This window comes from Cyphomyrmex costatus, unplaced genomic scaffold (assembly GCF_001594065.2).
Source record: "Cyphomyrmex costatus isolate MS0001 unplaced genomic scaffold, Ccosl1.0 scaffold91, whole genome shotgun sequence".
In the NCBI taxonomy this organism is placed as follows: Eukaryota; Metazoa; Arthropoda; class Insecta; order Hymenoptera; family Formicidae; genus Cyphomyrmex; species Cyphomyrmex costatus.
Genome location: NW_017280495.1, coordinates 793,884 through 816,562, shown reverse-complemented (window position 1 = coordinate 816,562; position 22,679 = coordinate 793,884). Strand labels below are relative to the sequence as shown.

The 22,679-nt window shown below is 32.2% G+C and overlaps 2 protein-coding genes across 5 annotated transcripts in view; one reads left to right on the top strand and one right to left on the bottom strand.

Annotated features, from left to right (window-relative positions):
- Nucleotides 1–22,679, bottom strand: part of dnc (phosphodiesterase dunce) — a 286,377-nt gene that overhangs the window by 226,305 nt on the left and 37,393 nt on the right. The gene's annotated exons all lie outside the window — the stretch shown is intronic.
- On the top strand, nt 8,618–10,678 carry LOC108781848 (anther-specific proline-rich protein APG). Its single transcript, XM_018549953.1, has 2 exons — nt 8,618–8,673; nt 9,355–10,678. The coding sequence occupies exons 1-2, from the start codon at nt 8,659–8,661 to the stop codon at nt 10,546–10,548; spliced, it is 1,209 nt and encodes a 402-aa protein (XP_018405455.1). The 5' UTR covers nt 8,618–8,658; the 3' UTR covers nt 10,549–10,678.

Genomic DNA, 22,679 nt, shown 5'->3' with positions numbered 1-22,679 from the left:
AAGAAGCAATTAACACATAGTAAATAACTTTATCACTAAGAAAAATTTAAATATAAAACTGATACCTTTTTACTATCGATAATGTAAGTTATGCATGACGTAAGGGAAGAAAGAGAGAGAGAGAAAACAAAAACAATCAGCAAAAGAGAGAAACATGTTATATGCATGGGAAACTCAATATGTAAAATAAAAGGGAGAGAGAATACGTTAAGTAACTTTAGCGAGTAACTCTTACGTTCACAAAATATGGGCGAGCGAGTTTTGGCTGATAGCCCGGCGTACGCCGATACTTGGGGAAAGTATAAGATTTCATTTCGACACGTGCCAACTTCGATCGCTGCATAAGAACCGTTTCTCATAAAGCAGCCAAATTTTCGTAAAAGGCGCTCATTCTAATCAGTATATATAGCAGAACTGAATAAACTCGAATTACGTAACGTATATGCTAATTCGAACCATTTCTAGCCGACTAAAATTTACATAATAATCAAGAGCCACCCGAACAGCGATGTTCAGGCCAGAGCCATTTAAGTAATTAGTAAATAAATTAATCTGCAGATGCCATTTTATTATATAATTTATACGTTAAATCGGAAATTCTTATGAGACATTCAATTTCGAGTTATGTTCGTGGTATCTTTCCCAGCTTCGCGTAGAATATTTTTGGCTCTATTTACAAAAACGGGTCCTACTACTATATGTATTTCATAACTTTTATATCTTTCTACATTTGTGCTATGGCGGATTTAACGACCCTCCAGCAGAAGTTACGACATTCTCTACTAGACATGTAAATTCTATTTCTCGCTGATGATAATCATGCGAATTCACGTATGTATCGAGTTTCTGAAGTTCTGACTAGATTCGAATATTTATATTGCACATCGCAGCCGCATTTTCAATTTTTGTATACAGAATAAAAAATATTCCTCTGCATACATTTTGCACTATCGATTGATCTTATAGAACTTTTCATGATATAGTATACTTGCTGTAATATGGATTGGAACCAAAGTTCGTGGCATTATGAATTTTAAAATTCAAACAGCTATAACTTTATTAAAATAAATTTAAAATCACACAAAGAAATGGTTTTAAAACTTTAAAATCTCTACTTTACATATAAAAAATTATGAGGTGGATTAAATAGCAAATTTTCTTTTCATTTTGTGTGCCTGTCACGTGTTCAAAGAAATCTTGCAAGAATTTTCGGTTTTCTATCTAAAAAAAGAAAACTTCAAGTTTCCTTTACCAAAACTCATTAAAAATGCTTTTCGTTAAAAACTATCGCGTATAATACATACCATATATAATATACCATATAATATATACCATAATTAAAAAAACAGATTCTTAAAGCTAAAACTTTATTTTATCAAATCATATAATTGTTAAATCTTTTTAAAAAATATAGACATGATACAAATAAAGTAGCGCTACAAACTTTTGTTCCAATCCAATATTAGCTTTTAGAATGCAAAGTATCTTATTTAGCCAAAAAGTCAACTCATTTTTCTAAAAAGCTTCATCATGAAACAAAAACTTTTCTCGATATTAGATATCATTTATTGAAGCGTGTACATGGGGGGATGACATAAGAAAATATTTACAAGCAAAGAGCTTAAAAAGTATTTTTAAAAACTACGAAAAAAGTTAAACATACGCACAAAATTTATTAGAATATCATAATTTATTTTTACGCTATTTTTATCTTTTCAAACTACAAACTCTGAATGATAAAACGAACAACGAACTTATTGCATAATTTCATGAAGATTAATTTGCGTAATTCTCATACCATGAACTTCGAATGCGATCGTAACAGAAAACACTTATATGCAATTTCGAAATGAGTCATTACGCTTCTCTCAAGAGACGAACGAAGAACGAGGTAACAAACCGGCTCAGTTACATACGTTAGGTAACGCGTTTACCTTCCAGTCTTCTTTCTTTTGAATATGAGCAGAACCGAAAAATAGGGCTTGCATAATGACACAACAGAATTGTCAATCTTTTCTGCGAGAGCACTTGCTTCCCATTTTTCTCAAGGAAATGTTCACCCCTTTCTTTAACAGAGAATTTCTCTTTATCGTCTATCGCGACAGATTTACGATAATCGCTTGTGATAGCGTAAAATTCGATGCATTTGGGAAAAATAAATTCATATAAAGTTTCATGTCTTGGAATAAATACATGTACATTATATAAATCTCAGTAACGTCATGATGCTATCAGAAGTTATAATACCTTGTTTAATAACTTTTCGAAATAAACTAAAAGAGAAAAAAAAGAACGTCAATTATTTATATAGACATATAATATAGTTAAAAAAAGAAAAAAATTATGTGTGCATGTGTATAAAATTAGTATAATACATAAATATAATATAAAGTTAAAAAAATATCAGAAAAATAATTTATATATAATATAAAACTACAGAAGAATGGAGATCATAATTCCGATCCATTTTATAAAATTTTACATGCATTATTTTGTGCTATTCGTATTATGTTCCGCAAATTTATCGAAGAATATTGCACCCCTGAGAGCGATCTTGACTGTTCGATCTCATCGATATGTGCTAATCGAGAATACGATTGAGAATTATGGGTCTCCTGCGATATTCAAGAATCACCATGTTATGTAATCGATTGATTGCGGACGAAATATTCGTTCCGCGATTCAATGAGGCCGCGTGAATTGAATACTATCGCCCTTGCCGGTATTGTATTGCGCAATCGTAATGCCGAAACTTGTCCTTTCGTGATTGTTAATCAAAATGGCCAGCAACGATAAATTTTCATATTCATGAGCTTCGACTATTACGTTATGCACCTATTGTTAATACAACCACGATTCTGTCCAAACGATTGATGTTAAAAGGATTATTCAATTCCTGTCAACCCTATAACATTAATGGACATCGTGTCCATTATATATTTCATAAAGATATGTCAATACAAGAAATTAGCAAACTATACATAAATAAGTTTTTATTCAGGGTTAGCAGGAATCGGACACAGTATGGTTTTAACCAGTGGTTTAAACGCCCCAATCAAAATCCAATTTTGGACATCTGGTCAAAATTTAATAAAAATAATATTTTTTTATCTTGCATTACTATTATTAAGTTAACTCAGCCTAGAATTAACATAGAAATAAAAGAATAAAAGTTAAATCAAAATATATAATATATTCAAATCCAAAAAATCAATATCTTCTTCTTGACTCCCAAATTCCAAACGAATCCGATAAATATTTTCCCTATATAGGAGGCTAATGAGAGTGCCACGTTGCTGTTTAATTTTATTTTTATTATGTATTAATTTTTAATTTTTAATACAATTAACACAAGATTAAATTTTTTAATAAAAAATAAAAAAAATGAAAGTAAAAAGAATAACACTGACGATGAGACTTCATATTGGTTTTTAATTCCTTATATACCGGATGTTTCAGAAGAATTTAATAAACGCATCAAAAATCGTAATGTAAAAATAGCATATAAAAGTTTTAATAAGTTGGATAAATTCATCAGGGTGCAAAAAGATGTTCTACCATCACTACAAAAAAAGCATGTAGTTTATAAGATACCTTGTCGTGATTGTAATGCCTCTTATGTAGGACAAACTAAACGGAAATTAAAAACAAGAATTACTGAACATCGTAATCACATTAATAGAAATACAGAAGTACAATCAGTGATTACTGACCATAGGATTGAATTTGGACATGATTTTGACTGGGATAAAGTAAAGATTTTGGATACAGAGAGATTCTTAGGTAGACGTTTAATTTCCGAATGCGTTCATATTTACATGCAAGATAATAGTTTAAATAAAATAACAGACACAGAAGACTTGAATTACAATTATTTAACAATTCTAGATGAAATAAAACACAACAGAAATTGAATTTACTATTATTTTGCATCAATTTTAATAACGATGATATGTTTTAACTTTGTAAATTGTTGATGCATGTTTTTGTTTTTATTATGTTTTGATCGGTTTGACTTACAATTGTACATTTATAGAAAGATATTTGGATTTAGGAAGGTTATATTTCAGTCTAGATTTTACAGCATAATGACTACATGTAATATTTTATTGTGCACTCGGACAAATTGTTTAGTTTTTGACGAAAAAAATTTTGTTGTAACAGCGTAAGATGATGACAATCCATGATATTTTAATTTTAAGTTTTGTATTTTCCTGGTTGGATATCGTTTGGTGAGTCACATGAATTTTTATTATAAATAAGAACATATTAAAATATTAGCTTGTATTTCACAGAGATTAAGAACATCAAATCTACCAATTCGATGTGACTTATTCGGTTATCCAATTTGGGTGTTATTATGTAGCTGAAGATGACTCAAAAAAGAGTCGAAACGTACTATATGTGATTTTGAATAAAGGATTTAATATATCCAAGGAAATTGTTTGACGTACCAACAGCAACGTGGCACTCTCATTAGCCTCCTATATAGGGAAAATATTTATCGGATTCGTATATAATATATTATATACAAAAAGTAGTCTATTTACCAACCCTGTTTTTAATCAAAAACATATTGAAACATTAATGTAGATAAACATATCTATCTATTATAAACGCATGATATGATATTTATCATTACGTATTTTTCATCACGCGTGCACGTAATGTGCCCTATACCGCAACGCTTTTGCGTGCGATAAATAGCCAATACCTCAAGCCGTTGAGTTATTTCTCTAATCCCACTCTTCTGCGCAAAAACGTTGCTGTATAGGGCACATTACAACGAGCACTTGAAAAATTCTATGTGTAGCGCGTGGGGGCATATTTGTTTATAGGTCGGCACGGGCGCTCCGTACGCACTCGCTTCGCTCGTGCACTCGCACCCGGCTGCATTTATACCGCAGTAATATCACTTTTTAGTTAAATTGACGAAAGATTTTAGATTCATCATTACTTTAACATTTACATCGTTAAATTTTAATATATGTCTTTCAACATATTATTAAAGATCCAATAAGATGCTATATAAGCATCAAATAATTGTTAAATTTTCCTTGTCAATTTAACTAAAAAGTGATATCACTGCGGTAGTTGTTTAGAGTTGCGTTGTAAGTCTGAAAAAATTTTCGGCACGCGATAGGGGAACTACATACGCGGTATATAAAATTCACACATAATCTTAATAAGCATTTGTGATCCAGCTTCGACCGTTATTGGCTTTGACCGTTAATTATTGCGGTTTCCTTCTTTTTGTTAGTTTAATGTTTATCAATTATACGGTCTTAAAAAGAATTTTAGTATTTGTGCAGTTTTATTTAAGTTTTCCCTTAAGTGTCCAATTACCCCTTTCCTCTATTCAAGGACAGACGAATGTAACAAACTACTTAAGATCCTATTTTTAAATATCGGTTTAAAGTATTGATTCTCCAACCGCTAAACAATCGATTGAATCAACTACTAAAATTCAAATAAAAAAAGACTAACAAATAAATTCATTAGACTCAAATGATACATTATAAATATACTTTTAACAATTTCCCATTGATGTTTACATTTGTAATTAATGATGTGCACAATTTTTACGATTTTTCAATAAATTATATGTATATCATTCATATTATAAAAAAAAAACGATAAATATATCGTAAATGGCGTCTGGTATAACTGCAACATTTCTCTTTTCTTAATTATTTAAAATCGTCAAAATTCAATTACTGCTGATGGATCGAAGCTATGTTGCTCAAAGATGCAGCAGAATTTATATTTAGTAAAAGAATATATTATTTTCTCTGGAATAAATTACTAGAGGTCTTTCGACGAAAAGTATCTCAAGTACCTTGCTTTCATATTCTTAGATAACAAGTTTACTTAAGGCAACCGAAGCTACCGAGATAAAATAGGGGCCAATAACTCGCATTAAAGGGCTACCGACAAAATCGATTGAACCATCGATGATCGGTTGGTGTCATAAACTTCGCTAGAATTTCCGTAGGAAATCAGGGGGCGGTTCAAGAGAGGAGACAGCATAGGAATAGGGCACCCCTTTTATCGTCCTCGTATTTTTCCGTAATAACACGTTCCTCTTTCCTTCGTCTCCTAAGTTGCGGTTTGTAGCATCCAAAGTAGGCTACGTGGAAATTTTATCGCCGTGCGGAAAGAAGGGGGATTTTATTATATGAAAGAGTTCTAAAATATCGTAGATCAATATTTCCTTACTATTACTCTCGCAGAATATCGTTATTTTTTTTTTTCAATACATGAATTTCTCAAAGTAATGACAATCAGTATTGACATAGTGTAATAAAAAAATAAAAAGAATAATGCGCTCTTGAAATCACACAATTATACAGAAAGAATAGTTTTGCTAAAGTATCTAAAAATCCAACTATAGATACAGAAAATTTGAAAATAATTTTGTTGAACCATCAAAATATCTAAAGATACAATTTTAGATATTTTAGATATAATTCTTTCTGTACAATATTATGTAATAATAATAAAAAAATATTAAAATAATCTGTTAGTGCAACAAACATTAATATCAACAGTTTAATTATTTATAACCAAGTCAAGTGATATATTCTTTCTGAAAATTAAAATAAATTCGCCCTCGTTCAAAACCAGTATTTTACTTCGACGCTCTAGACAGCTAATTCCTAAACTGACATTTCTCGTTCCATAGTTTGCGCTCATCGCACAGTTCGCAAAAAAATAACACATCTTCGTCGGGCGGTGTGTCTCGGATATTTAATTATTTCCTTTTACGGAAATTCCACATACGAGCAAAAACGATTTGCAAATGCCGAATATTCTTGTATTTTAGCATGTGCAAATGTGGTGAGATGGCACTTGATGGTCACGTTACAATACAATTTACATCTGCAGCATACTCGTCGTACAATTTATATAAAGCGCATCTTCGTGGACGCGTCATGAATATAAAGTACTTCCTGAAAATCGGTACGATGCATGCAAACTGCAGAGGAATGTGTATTTTCGTTGAGACAATTCTTAAGATGAAAATCTACAAGATTACAAAACTCCGAACTTCGAGTTGTTCCGCGACACATGATTTATGTTGCACTACGAAACGGAAATGGTTTATACCGAATTGTACAATAATATGAGAAAATATAGCATAAATAACTTTTTTAAAACAGTCACCTATTTCACAACAATTTTACAAAAGAAACATTGTCGCATCAATCTCTGTCAAGTAAAAATTAGATATCGTAAATTCTTATTCATCAATACGAAATTGAGAATTATGCAAAATGTAAAAACAAATCGCAATTACTACTACGAATTTTTCATTAAATTTATTTATTCTTCTGTCTATGATATTTTGCAACATTCGTCATCACGTTGCAATATGAATAAATACTTGCAGAATATAGCACCAATAAATATTTTAGAAATACATCGACACATCTCTGCGTTTCGTTTGCATACAAAAGAGAGAGAAAGAGAGAGAATCAAGTAATTTATATTCCATCGAACCGCAAGATGTGATCCTTATCAAAATGGATAATATCTTAAGTTTTATTATATGTTCGGCACAATATACATATACATGTTGACTTTTTGTTGGAAATATATGTCTAAAGAGAAACGATTAGGACTCGTATAAGAAGAAACGATTAAGACCTCGAAAATATGTAAATTAGATATCGTTCTGTATATATAAAATATCAAGTTATAAAAATTGTCAAATTTGTCACAAAAACAACCACTTTAATTGTTTTTTATTTTTATTATTAGAGCATAAACACGGTTATTTATTATCATACATATCTATAATTTAAATACAAGTATTTGTATTCAATGCCATAAAAATAGAACGTTTTGTAGTTTTAATTAGAATTGTAAATCACATCTCACATAATACATAAAATCTACACGAAAAGAACGACTTTGTTAAAATATTTTTTTTAAATTAACTAAAGACAAATCTGAGAAAATTTATTTAGATTCAAATAAACCAAAATAATTATATAGAACGCTTAAATTGTTTGTTAGATATTAAAATTTTGTGCTACATTGTCAGCAACACGTTCTGAATAAATTTTTAATGATTAAACAAAATTATTTTCAGATTTGTATCTAGCTAAATTTTTAGATATTTCAATGAAACCGTTCTTCACGTATATAAAAAGAAAGAAAAGTAATCTTAGTAATTTTATTATGTAATATATGTTACACATTCATATTCAAAATTATATCAGAACCCTTGCTACAGATCCGTCGTTACGTTACCATATCGATCGATTCTAATTTTGGACCGTCTTGCATGCCGACTGGTAAAAGTAATCCCTTTTAGCAAAAAAGAATTAAACAAGGAAACAGATGATGTTATACCAATATACACACCGGTGTAACAATTACGTACGTAACAGCCGCGTAATAATGCGGAATCGAACCCGTTTTGAGAGCAAGTCTGCCATGACTCTGACCGTTACGTCAGATCGGGGAATCGGATGGACCGAACTGACCGACCAGAAAAAATAATCGGGAGGTGCGCGGATCGCGGAGTAGGGCGTGTTCCTTGTCGTTTCAGTGAAAGTAATCGCATACATCGCGAACCGGGCATTTCGTATAAAAACGCCGACCGATCGGACTGATGGCACACTCGATCCAAAACTACCACGACAAACAATGAAGTGCTTCGCGGTAAGTCAAAGGAATTTCTTATGCACTTTTAAATAAGAAAGGCAGATTTTTTTCACTCTTCTAGAGTGAGAGTCATTCCAAAAAGGGAGTGAGATTACACGAGTGAAAATCTGCCATTTTTATCGCCGTTCATTATTGTACTCTCTAAATTTCTTAGAATGAAATCTCACTGCAAGAGTTAAAATACTGCCACTATTAAAAATAAATAAAAAATTTGCACTTTTGAATAAAAATGGCAGATTTTCACTTCTTTAGCGTGAAATTCCCTCTAAAGGAATGTAATCTCACTCCATTTTTGGAATGACTCTCACTCTAAGAAAAATTTAGATAATACATATTTCTTCTTTAATGATATTTTCTACTGCTATTCAGTTGATTCAGAATTGCTAAATAGCTCACTTTATCATTATACATGAAATTGTGTTAAAATTATATCCTCAATATGCGCGCACACACTCTACAAGATCTATATTATAAAAATATTTAATTATTTAATTATATTAATTAATTAACACAAATAATTAAATATGTAATAATTTAATTAAATTGATAATTAAATTTAACAACAATTTAATCTATCAAAACTTGTTCAATTCGAACGCCACCTCTGATTTCAAAAAGTTTCAATGATGCTTTCAAAACTGTATTAATCTATTTTTTTTCTTTCTCAAAAATGTACAGATTCTGCTGTTGGCAACCGCCGTCTTGGCAGCCGACAAGACGAAAGACCCGAAAAATCACGACAAACGGAGTGTGATAGCCGGTGATCATGCTTACGGTCTAGGCGGTATCACGAGCTACGGTTTAGGCAGTACCTCGGGCTACGGTTTAGGCAGTACCTCGGGCTACGGTTTAGGCGGCATCTCAGGCTACGGTTTAGGCGGCATCTCGGGCTATGGTTTAGGATATGGTCTGGGAGGATACTCGACTGGACTCGGCACGAAGGTACTCTCCGGGTCGGGACTCTCAGGAATCACCTTGGGTAACAACCTCGCTTCCGCCTATGCCTCTGGACTAGGATATGGATTAGGAGGTTCTTACGGAGGTTACTACGGAGGTTACAGAAGCCCTGCCTTAATCGCTGGTCACGCTACTGGATTCAATGCGTTGCCCAGCTTGGCGCATGCTAAAACTGAGCGCATCACCGGTCTTACTGTGCACCGCGAAGTTCAAGTGCCAGTCCCGGTTCCGCATCCAGTTCCCGTCGAAGTAACCAAGCATGTACCTGTCCCACACCCCGTACCTTACAAGGTAGACCGTCCCTACCCCGTTCCAGTAGCGCAACCAGTACCTGTCCCAGTCACCCGTCACGTACCCGTAAAGGTTGACCGTCCCTATCCTGTTCCGGTACCACAACCCGTCGAAGTACGCGTACCGCATCCAGTGCCGGTTCCAGTATCGCAGCCGGTACCTGTTCCAGTCCCTGTCACAAAACATGTGCCGATCTCCGTGCCATCTACCATCGCAGTCGCACCATCGACCTTCGCAGTCGCACCATCGACCTACGCAGTCGCACCATCGACCTACGCAGTCGCACCATCGACCTTCGCAGTCGCACCATCGACTATTGGCATCGCATCTGGAATTGCGCCTACCGAATACATCGGTCTAGGATCCAGCAGTCTGGGAGCCATCTCGGGTACGACTCTGGGTACTGGACTGACCACCGGTCATCTCACCAGCGGTTTGGACAGCGGCATCATCTCAAGCGGTTTCACCAGCGGTCTCGCTAGTGGTGCTGAACATATTGGACTAGCCAGCGGTGTAGATCATGCTGGATTCAGCAGCGGCATAGTACCAACATTGGGATCTACCGGCACGTTTGTGGCGTCTCACGACACTCTCAATGGCGAATATCCATTGAAGAAGTGGTAAACTCAACTCGACAACTCGATTTGACGTGTGTCTTTTAAAGCGCTTCTCGGGCGTAATTTATGGATCGAACGTGCAAAAATACTAATTGTGTTATGTACGTTGTCGAATAAATTTATTTTTATACACATTATCTCACACGATTGTTATTTAACTGTATTATGTTAATGCAGTTCTGCTATTATTCCACGGCTTTTTTTTACTTTGAGAAACCCATTCAGATCCTCAATATTCTTTAACGTTTTACATCTTTTTGTAAAATAATTATGGTTGTCAGAGATCTGAACATTTATTTTTCTTACGCTACAATTTCTTTTATATCTCAATATATCTTTGATGTAATTGTTCTATTTTCTAAATCAAACTCCGATCAAAACTTCTCTAGTCTAATGTATAATTTAGATGTGTACCTTTTATAAATTTCATTGAAAATAAAATAAAAAAATTAAACAAAAAAGAGTATTTCAAAAATATCCTGTGTAATAAAATAAAGAAGAGAGAAGAATCGTATCGAACAATCTAAGAATAAAATTATATATATAATATAACATGAAATATAAAGTCAAGATCCAAATGAAAATTATTATTAAAAATTTCAGGAAGCTGCATATCAAAAGCAATCACTTGTAATATTTTTGTAAAAATGTCTATAAAAACTTTTTTTTCAATAAGAATCTTGTTGGACCGTTTATGTGAATACACAACCAATAAAAAACAGAGCTTATAACGGTCGAGGTTGAAGTTTTTAGTGCTTAAATAATTGGTATGTGTCAGCATGTCCGTGTGCGCGAATTTTTAGATTGGGTATCAAATTCTGCCAAACTGCATGCTGAAATGATTTTTTTCGGTCTTGAAACGTTAAATCGACAGAGAGCTGTCCGTAGTACCAATGCTAATGTTAATGCTAAATGTTAATGCCAATGCTAATTGTTTAGCAATTTGATGCTCATAGATATCTTAGAAAGATCTTAATAATATTGATAAACGTATTAAAAACAAGAAATCTCTTTCAAATCTTTGTGTTTGTTCGCTATATATAAAAATATAACATTCGTATTAAATTGCCTAAGTTACGAATTTCATCGACGAAGCGAGGTATTAAATGAAAAGGTTGGGGGTAATGTATGTCACCTATCCCACCCTCCCAGAGTCAAAATGGAGGTATCTCTGCAAATACACGATGCATACAATGAAATCGATGCAATTGAGCAGCATTTTGCGAAGTGGGAGGAATGACGTCACGAAGTTTCTTCACGTCACACGGGTTTGCAAACTGAACGCAGATCAGAGCTTTGTGAACAGATGAAGCACAAATCGATTTTTTAACTAAAAACACCGAATAAAAAAGTTGGTTGCACTTGTATCAGACAAAATATTCCGACTAGCTATATATTTTTCTATAGAAACATAAGTTGTTCACGTTTATAAAATAAAAGTATGTATAATAATATAAAATAATACAAAATTTATATATTATTATGTAAAATACATAAATTGTGACAGCTTTTTTATATTATAATAAATAATATGAAAAATAGGTGTAATATTTGTTAAAAAACAATATTAACTTTAATAAATTTAATACAATAATCATTTAACAAAAATTTTAATTTTAACAAAATGATAAAAAAATTAATTCTTTAATATTTAAAAAAATAATACATATATACATTTATAGGTAATATATATTTTAATACGTAAAATAGATTGTAAACATATGTAAAATTTTCAAAATTAATTCTCTTGTAAGTACGCCGAGAAAAAAATTGTTAATTTGACTAAATTCTTGACAGTCAGTATCGGTGACTTTCTTCTAATATTTCTTTGAATCAACAATTTTTTTCTCAGTGTAGTAAAAATAAAAAATTATTATTGTTAAAATCTCTATATAAGTAATAGATATTGAATAGATATGAATAGATATTTGATGAACAGATATTTTACTTGTATAAGTAAATATCTATTCATCCTACAAACAATAATAAGTTTTCAATAATATTTTCGTTAATAATATGTTGTACAAATGTACATATATAAGAAATGGTCCGTGATACACAAGAAATTGACATTACCGTTTGAAGTTTTCAGCAAGTTTTCTGGTTTGCTTCCTATACCATTTCTTTTTGCAATATTATATTAGAATACGACATTTATATTTTAACTAAACTCTAAGACATTATTTTTAAAAATTTCGCGTTTTATATCAAATTTGTTTTTGCTCAAGGAATTTTACAAGTCTTTAATGTATTAACTACAGTCGCAACAGTTGATAAAAGACTGTAATGTCGATACTATACCGATATTTTTTACCAGTTAGATATCTACTATACCGACATAATACTGTTAATAAGAACAGAAATCCTTCTTATCGACAACAAAATTTATATAATGATTGAAATATAACATCGTAAAGACAGGAGTATAGTCCAATATAGTCTTGCATAAGGCATAATGTATAATGCATAAGAAAATTAATCAATCGAAGACCTTCATTTTCTTCATTTTCATGAAATAAAAGATTGATTCGTTGATTTTCTTATGTTTTATGCATTATACGTTATTTTAACTAAACTCTCAGACATTATACAAAAATCTGTGCTACGGCGTTAATAATTAAAAAAATAAATTATTATGACTTACAGTAGATGAACCATATTTGGAATACAACTGAATAACTCCAAACTCACCTGAAACAATCAAGAAACCAATGCTGTTTACAATATTCTTTAATTTATATAAGCAGTATAAGTTAATATAAAAATAAAACTATATCAGAAGCTGTGTACCAAAGCAAGCCTTTATAACAATTCACCTTATTAAATATGTAAATCGCTAAGACTTTTTATTTCACTCTCTTAAAAACAAACCTTACTCTCACTAACGCAATCTTTTTAATTTTTAAAAACTGTTACTGCATAAATCAGGAAATGGAGCGAGAATATAGAACGATTTCTGCATATTACACATCATGTTATAAATATGTATTAACGAATCTTTCTATTTCCGATGAAATTAACTGCTACAGAAAATAAGTGTGCGATATATTGACAGATTCTCACTCTAATTTACTATATTTTATAGCACGATTTATGTCTTGTTTGCACATATTGATTTATCCGATACGTTTCACGGTATTCGATCAGTATTCAAGTAAATAGACAGTATTACCTGTTCATACAAAATTGCGTACAGAGCGGTAGTTTTTCCGTTTACAGTAAAATGAATGCTGGATAAAAAAGCATCTCGATCGCTAACCATGAATGAAAAAAAAATATTTTTGTACGTTCTATTTGTTTTAAAAGAATTTTGTGCAACAAACAGAAAATATTATTGCAAAATGTTTCCATTACAACATATCGTTTTTATTTGCGTCAATGTAGTATCAAATACAATATAAATATTCCATTGGGCATGTACGTGTACAACTTTCTCTTTATTGGCAAAATTAAGAATACAATAAAAAATTAATTTTTAATTTGGTCTAAATATTTTCGATTTTAGCATTTATATTCTGATTACTCTTAATAAAAATACTCTTAATAAAAATACTCTTAATAAAAACGGATCGTTTTGTCGAGATTACACAAATACATTTATGCTGTGCCGTGATTCACTTTGAAGTCTGCAAACCATATTATTTAGTTTCAAGGATCAAAGCCGCGCGATTTCGCTTACGTCAACATAATGCACATCCAATTTTCGTACAACAACACGCGTCTAACTTCCGTACAGCAATGATTTTGTAAACGTAGAAATTAATTTTCCTGTTCAAGTACAAAGTGGTACAAGTAGTGAAAAACGAGGTAATATTACTGATGTAACTCCTTCAACTATAGCTATGGAAACTAATCCCAAATTCTAAAGCGTCCTATTTGAAACATAGAATGCAAGTAAACTTCCAACTTACAGCGATTGAAAGAAGAAAGTTCAAAAGTTTTTACTTACAATTTAGAACCTTGTAATATCAATTGTACAGATATATGTATAATCATCAAAAAATTTTTGCTCGAGTCCAAATTACCGCATTTTTGACGAAGAGATATAATTAATTTTTCACTATATTAATTATTGCCATAATTTTATTTATAATAATATTAACAATAAATTAGTACGCGTAAAGTAAAAAAATGTAATGCGCTAAGTTCTTAAATATCCCCGTGAGACTCTTACTAAAACAGACTCCTGAGCTAGATCTAGGTCAGATATATTGACATTATCACGTACCCCGTGTGTACAAGAGGAATCCCGGAGGATCATTTCGCATCTTGTAACACCCCTTTCGACTCTCCAAAAAATACTTTATTATGATTACGATCACATAAATATACGTATCGTCTCAAATAATTAATTACTTACAAATATTGATTGACATCCTTCCTAATTCAATAATTGTCGTAGAAACGAAACTATAGCTGACTCATTTTCGACTATGGACGTACTCACTGGTCATAGATACATGCCAATTTGACCTATTGATCGAAATTACCTATTGTGACAATATTAACCATCTTAATCGCCTAATATGTCATATGCTTGATGACTGTACTCACGAGAGAGAGAGAGAGAGAGAGAGAGAGAGAGAGAGAGAGAGAGAGAGCTCAATGGATGTTAGAATATCTCATTAGGTACTAAAGTTATAATTTGTGAATGCACACTATCAAAATCTGATCTCGATATTTCATAAATTTGAATAGGTCTCAAAGTTAAAGTTGTAAAAATCAACATACAGGGAAGTAAAAGCATCTTTGGCAAATTCTGTAAAATAGCTTAAGGCGTCACACGTATCAATTTTACGTATATTATTTAAAGTTAAAGCGTGCAAACGTTGCATGCTTTCTTTATACAAATACCATCGTGTACTCTCGACGCAATAAGAATTCTCGAAATTCCTCTCAGCCGTCTTCGTTTACCAAAGATTCCAGAATGCCATGAGTAACTTTAAAATAACTTTGCTTTTAGCGTTTATCGACAGAGCTTTCAAATTAGTCGGCCGTCTATCGACGTTCGTAGACATTTTGGACTTGAATGGTGACTTCTGCGATTTCACAAGAAATTCGTTCCCGGCAAATGATTCAAGAGAAAAGTGACACATATTCAAACTGTAATACTCCGCGGCAAATGCTCCGTAAATATATTCGAGAAACAATTTTAGGAAAGTTTAAATAAGAATTTCAGAGTACTATCAAAATACGTTTAAGGGAAACTTTACTTGTAAGAAAGAAAGTAATTCTCATTAGTTTGTCAAATTTATGCAAAGATGAATTTAATTTAAAACGTGAAATCTCTCTTGAAAATGATATATAAGCAAGCGATATTTTAAATTTTTATTAAAACTTTCAATTCTATTACAACAGATTTTCTGTACAAATCTTGGTCAAAGCAATCGATCCGAAATGTAATTTATGCCTCGCTGTTAAACGTTTCTCGAGTGATTAATTAGATTACATATATGCAATTACGTCCATCAAAGTGTACACGTGTTTTCTGAAGTTTACGTGCGTAAAATGAAAATTAAAAATCATAGTGATTCAGACAGATTTAAGTGCTTCTGCAGATTATTCTATAGAGAAACGAGAAAACTAACCTAACCTCGACAAATTACGACACGAACATTACGAAACCAGTTACGGAAATTGGCTCGTAAACAACCTTTCAAGAGGTAAATGGTACTTTACTCGCGGACGATCTCGAAACTTATGCAACCACATACTAATCTTTACGGTTTATAAATGGAGCAATTAGACTTAGCTTAACCATTCTGTTACAACTTTGTAGATGCTGAAAGCTTTATGTGAATGTACAAACCACTATCATGACCTGTTCGCTGTTAAGATCTCACCACACCATGGTCTCTAATTGTAAATTTATTCAAGAGAAGAGATGGCTTGATCGGTCACGCTCAACCTATCAGACTGAACAAACAACTACACGCTATCGAGTCTTCGCGGACAATAACAAACCTTTTAACCTGTTAGATCGAATTAATTGAATTGGACGTTTGCAATTATTTTCAGAGGCGTAAAAGGTAAAGCATAATACGAGCAGAAAGGTGATTTAAAAAAAAATTACGATCTTGAAGCGATAATGCTTTAAGAAAAAAATAAAACAGAAAGACCATATCACTGGCTGTGTTCAGCCAGTTTTGCAACTGTTATAAAATTCTTTAATATGATTGGTGGATTTTACCTTAGTTCACTGGATCTAAATATATAAACCAATCATATTTGAGAATGTTACAACAGCTGTACAGCTGCTTTTTCTGCTAAACGCAGCCATTTATTAATTTTTAACGCGACCTGTGGCAAGAGATCTACGCTGTTATTCTGTTAGTCATGACCACGCAGATTCTCATGGATATTCTATTTTAGCGGCAGTAATATGCATTTCACACGAAACTCGACACTTCAAGGTTCCACTGAATTCTGTCCGTGAAATCGTGGACGAGTTCATCGTGGTCATACTCTTTTGTTCCGCCGTGTAAACTACAAACGAACCGCCTCGTAAAGCCATTCTTCGAGCACCACTTAAATTACAGGATTTTCACGGATACAAAGCCGTCAGCAAGGAGCGACGTGTCCAGCATTATCACGGGATCTGGGAGACAATGCTATCGCTGGTTCTAGCAACCGCAAGCACGACACGGTGCATAATAATTTTCACTTTACTTACAGAAAATAGTCGTGACAATTATCCAAGCGTGCTCCGAGACTGTCGGTAGTAATTTTACGAGTGAATCCAGCAATTTTCTTTGAATGATGAATTTCTCTTCCCTGAAGAGAATCTCCATTGGAATTCCTCTTGCGGATAATTTGCAATTCGCAAGAGGTATTGTATCGTCTGATAAAATAATTGAACAAGGCACGAGAAGAGCACTTTTCTCTCTTTCGTATACACCAATATTACTGCAAGCGCTTTCATTTTATCAGAAAATAAGTACTAATACTTCAGAAAATATGAATAAATATAAATTTTTTTAAATGCTAATTAGAGATAATTGACAAATAACTAAAACTTATCGGTAATTTTTGTTAAATAGAATTTTCCACACACACACACACACACACATTTCATATATGGAAATAAATTATACTTGAAACTTATGTTTTCTACAAAGAAAAATTAAAATAAACACATACATATATACAAAAATAGGAAGAATTATTATAATTATAATTACTAAAAGAAAATTAATAATTAGTTTTCTTATTAAACGTCTTTTTGGTATATATATCATATCTAATTTTCTTTTTCCAATACTTTTGTACGTAATATTTTTCCATTGCTTATACCTAACTTTTTTATTAATAAAGATACATATATCTGCTTCATATCGTTATATTTATTAATGTCTGGCGTTACAGTAAAAAACTCATTTACAATATGTTATTTTTATAAAAGTTATAATTAAGAAATAAAATCGAATTGACTTAAGTGTTTCATATCCAAATAGGTATGTTGTTTCCAGAGTGTAGAATTCAAAGTTTAATCTCGGTAAAGCTCTAGATGTACTAGAGTAACGCAATCCTTTTATCTGAAACGAATACCGACAATTTTCCTTCACGGAGAAAAATTTGGTTTAAAATGGAGAAACCAAAGATTTTGATTAATTTAATCAGATTTATCTCAACGCAAAAATTTTAGTAGATTTATATATATCCTAATCTAAAAAATTTCTGATTAAATCTACTAAAATTCTAGTTAAGATAACTGGAATTCTGATTAATTTAATTGGAGTTTTGTAGTTTGTCTGTTTTCAATCAAACCATTTTCTTCAATATACTGGTAATTTCGATCGCTATTTTTGACCTAATGATTTATCGTTCAATAAGTTAATAATAAATAACAAATAAAAAACTTAGTAAATAAGGCAATAAGTAAATTAAGAAGTTCAGTAATTCTTTAATATGATATATGGTCATTAGGTCAAATATAACGAATCTTGGTGCTACTGTACAGTACATCTAGAGCTCTAAACCTCAGATATAATGTTACTCTCTTTTACAAGACATCCGCATCAATAATTTTGTACTAATATAAATCAAATGTTCAAATTAGTGTTCAGCGCATTTATTGTATCTTATACGACATTATTGCATCGCGTAAGTAAATTACATCTCAGACGTACTTTAGCGATGCTAAATCACCCAATGTCTTACACGAAACATCTTGCCTGAATGCCACATATTAACAATCGAACATAACTATGGACTGCCAACGATACAGGATTACCTAAATGTCTAGCTAACGTGCAAGGCTGATATGAATTTATCGCATGACGTATCACAGAGCAGCGACGGGTAGTGTATATGCGTTCAAGACAAGAGGGTGGTATACGCTTCTATCCTCGCTTGTATAACAACGTGCACATGTATCTATCGTATGAAACTATGGTACTGGTTACCGTGGATGCCGTGACATGGTGAAGAGAAATTAAACTAAAGAGAAAGTTCAATATTTCGTTGAAAATACAACGAAGGTTCCGTACGTGATTTCAGAAAGTCCTTCATTTAACTTCGAAACTTTCGCATCCTGCAACTTGCGTTAACAGCTCGGAAAATACAACTTTATTTCTACCCTCCTCTATGAAGAATAGAAAAAGTATTCACTCTCGCGAGAACAATGAAAGATCAATAAAATGAAGACAACTTTTTTCCTTTTTTTTTTTTTTTGATAGTTCATAAAATGTTCAGCGAGACGAAGCGTATATATCAACGTGCTTAACCGTAAGAGCTAAGAGTTAGACATAGTACTCGGTACACGTAAGTTTTTCGCTGGGAACTAACCATCCTGTGTGCACGATGGCCGGTTTCTATCACCTACGGCTGATGAACTCTAAAAGACTATTTTCCTCGAGCGACAAGACGTACTATCGCGTGGGAGACTGAACGTAACTTTGTCAATATCGATGAGTCGACGAGCGTCGTCCTGCATAAGTGTACGCTCTATATATGCGTGATGCACACACACAACCACGAGCGCGCGTCATCAACAAGATTATTATTTTCTCGAGTTTACCACCGTTACTTGCTACAAAAGCTTTCCGTGAATACAGGCTTCTCTAGATGCAAGCGAGCAACATCTCGCTAACAAAAGCGTGTACGAGAAAGGCAAAGAACCCCATTAAGGTAATCAACATAGTGACATGGTGCTACTGACCAAATAAGCTATTGTGTAAAGTTCAAACATTTCTGAAATATTGCTTTTCCTATCTAGAATAAACAATTTAGATAAACATGATATAAAAAGATGCTACATATAATATTTTTCTATAAGAAAATAAAATTACATTAAAATTTTATTGAGATATACTAACAGACGACAGTCTTAAAATATTATTTATACTTATATATTGTTTATTTTAGAAAAAATTAATTATTTATTGGGATACTAAAGATTAATTAAAAGATTTTCAGTATTTTGAGAATATAATTTAAAGCTACTATTGTACCGCAAGAATATTTCAATGCGGAATAGATACGTCCATGTCTCGATGCATGTAATGGGAATGAACACGACGCTACATAAATCCCACACGTTATGTTCGTAATCGTGTAACATGGCGCAACTTAATTAAAGTAACTGTCGTGCCGTGAATGCATTTATCGACATTTGTGCTATCCGATGAAAGTCAACAATTGCATGTAGCTTTAAAACGACTTCAATAATAACATATGCGCCATATAGCAAATACAAACGCATGACGCAAAAGTTGACGATTGTTAGCAATTTATGATTCAAGTTCATTGCCGACGCGTTGCAAACTTCTGAGATTGTTCTGTTGTTCAAGCTCCAGAGAATTGCATCGAGTCTATGAAAAGTTTTTCATATGCGTCTTAGTTACATTGGCAATTTACCGATATGAAAATCTTGGCTTTATTTAGTTCTCCGAATAATAAAACCATCAAAGGTAGAAAATCATATTTACCGTCGTTAAAAATCAAAAGAATAACGGACAAAGTTTTAACAAATTTGTCATTTCGAAAAAAAATGAAACTCGTAAACAGATAAAAATACATCAAAGCGAAGATTTTTTTAATTAAAAAAATCACAGTTTAGGCAATGGAGACTGCTTCACACACACATACGTTTCTATTATTTACGTGCGATTACGAGACTGGATGCACACGAATCCTGGATTTTCGTAATTTTTTATTTTTATAATTTTGCAGAGTCAAAAAGGACAAAACGTCATTGTCCAGGAAATTGCGCGTTCTAAGCCGGTAATGAAGTTACATATGCAAAAATTCTATATCCGTATGTCACCAAATATCCGGCGGTTTCACGGATATTTTAATTTTAAATAATATTAACTCGCGTGAGATATTTGTTAAAATGCTCACTTTTTTCTGTTCAATCTACGAAAAATCTAAATATACATATAATAATATAAAAATAAAATAAATTGCAACATAAAAGATTACTGACATGATAAGATGTAGAAAGATTAGAACGCCTTTAAAGCATTCTCGAACACTAGAACACTTCAATACTGTAAAAAAAATCTATATAAGACTCACTGTGTTGGTGTTAATATTAACATCAATATGATGTGAATTTAACATCATGGATTTTAAATCCACATCATAATGGTGTTGATATAAACACCAGAGGTTTGAAATCCACACCGTATTAGTATTCATATTAATACCAGCACAATGAAAATTATATGAACGCTGTATGGGTATTAAATTCACACCAGAGGTGTTGAATGCACACCGACATTGTTTAGATATTTTTTAAAGTAAGCAAAATCATTGAGTACTAAGTTATGTCTTCAGTCATCTAGAAGTTCAACCTGCTATACTAATAGCTAGGACAAGCAGGAACAAGCTTTTAAAAATTCAGTTACATATCAAATTGGACTCTTTAGTGGTCACTATTGTAACAGACTCATATAGAACATCAAAAATGATTTCAGTTTTTAAGCAGTTTGGTGATTCTACATTGCTCATTTGTTACAACGCACACAACTTTAAAAAAAAACTGAGTTCTTTAGAAATAAGTTTGTATACTTCTTATATATACATATATATAATCATTAAAATTTAATAATATTACTTTCAAAATACAATTGCAATATAATAACTGATTATCAAAGAATAAAAGTACATATATTCTTAAGTATTCTTTTACGCTTATTGTGTTGCAAGCAACTAAAAAATGACAATTTTTTAATTGTGTCGTTATTGTAACAAAGGAACGATATATTTTATTATTATGAAGTGTTATGAAGAAACATTAGGATGTATTCTATTAGTCACTACGAGGATTAAAAGAGTTCGTGTGATGTATACAATAGATTTTTAATTTGCAGTAAATAACGGAATGTATAATAACTTGAACTACCATATCGTTTTAAGATTAAATTGGGCAGTGCACTTATTCTTCCTTTCTTTTTAAGTTAATAATTAAATTATATTTGTTTATAAAGCTTTATATTATAAATATTTCGTCATTAAAAGTGTGAAACGTATAAAAAATTTGTATTACATTAATTAAGAATGGTCGATTTTATAGGACGTAACATTTATGTTATCAATAGCAGTACTGATACGTATCTCATATATAACACAAATATCATGATCGTCCGATATGCTTGCTTGGTGCTCATAAACCCATACTTTTTGGAGCGGTTTCAAAACGAGTGACTTCATCATACAACTGTTATTTCCGACAGAAGATTTATTCATAGCTATATTTTCGAGTATGTTCCGTGAAAAATGTTTCACGGATGTGCCCAGAGTGTGGGAGAAATTACCACAACTTCCCACATAAACCCCACGCACGTGAAGAGCTTTAAAATACAGAGAATTTGCGAGCATTTTCTCTTCCCCATCTGTTCGTTGTAAGCAAATTTCTGTTTTATTCGCAGGGAATATAATTCTCAACCGCGTATTATTGCTAATGATGGTAACGTCAATGCACTGTTTGCGCGTCATTTTCTATATTAAACGTTACATTCAGACGTGATATCGTGCATTTTAATTTCGCTAAGCCAGGCTAAACGCTAGTTTCCCTCCGAGATTGTATAACTACGTATTATTTCGCTATTCACACGGATAAAATTGGCTTGGTTTATCGTGGTCACGCGTAATTCTTCATACTTATCGAGAGACACGTACATGCGCTGATAA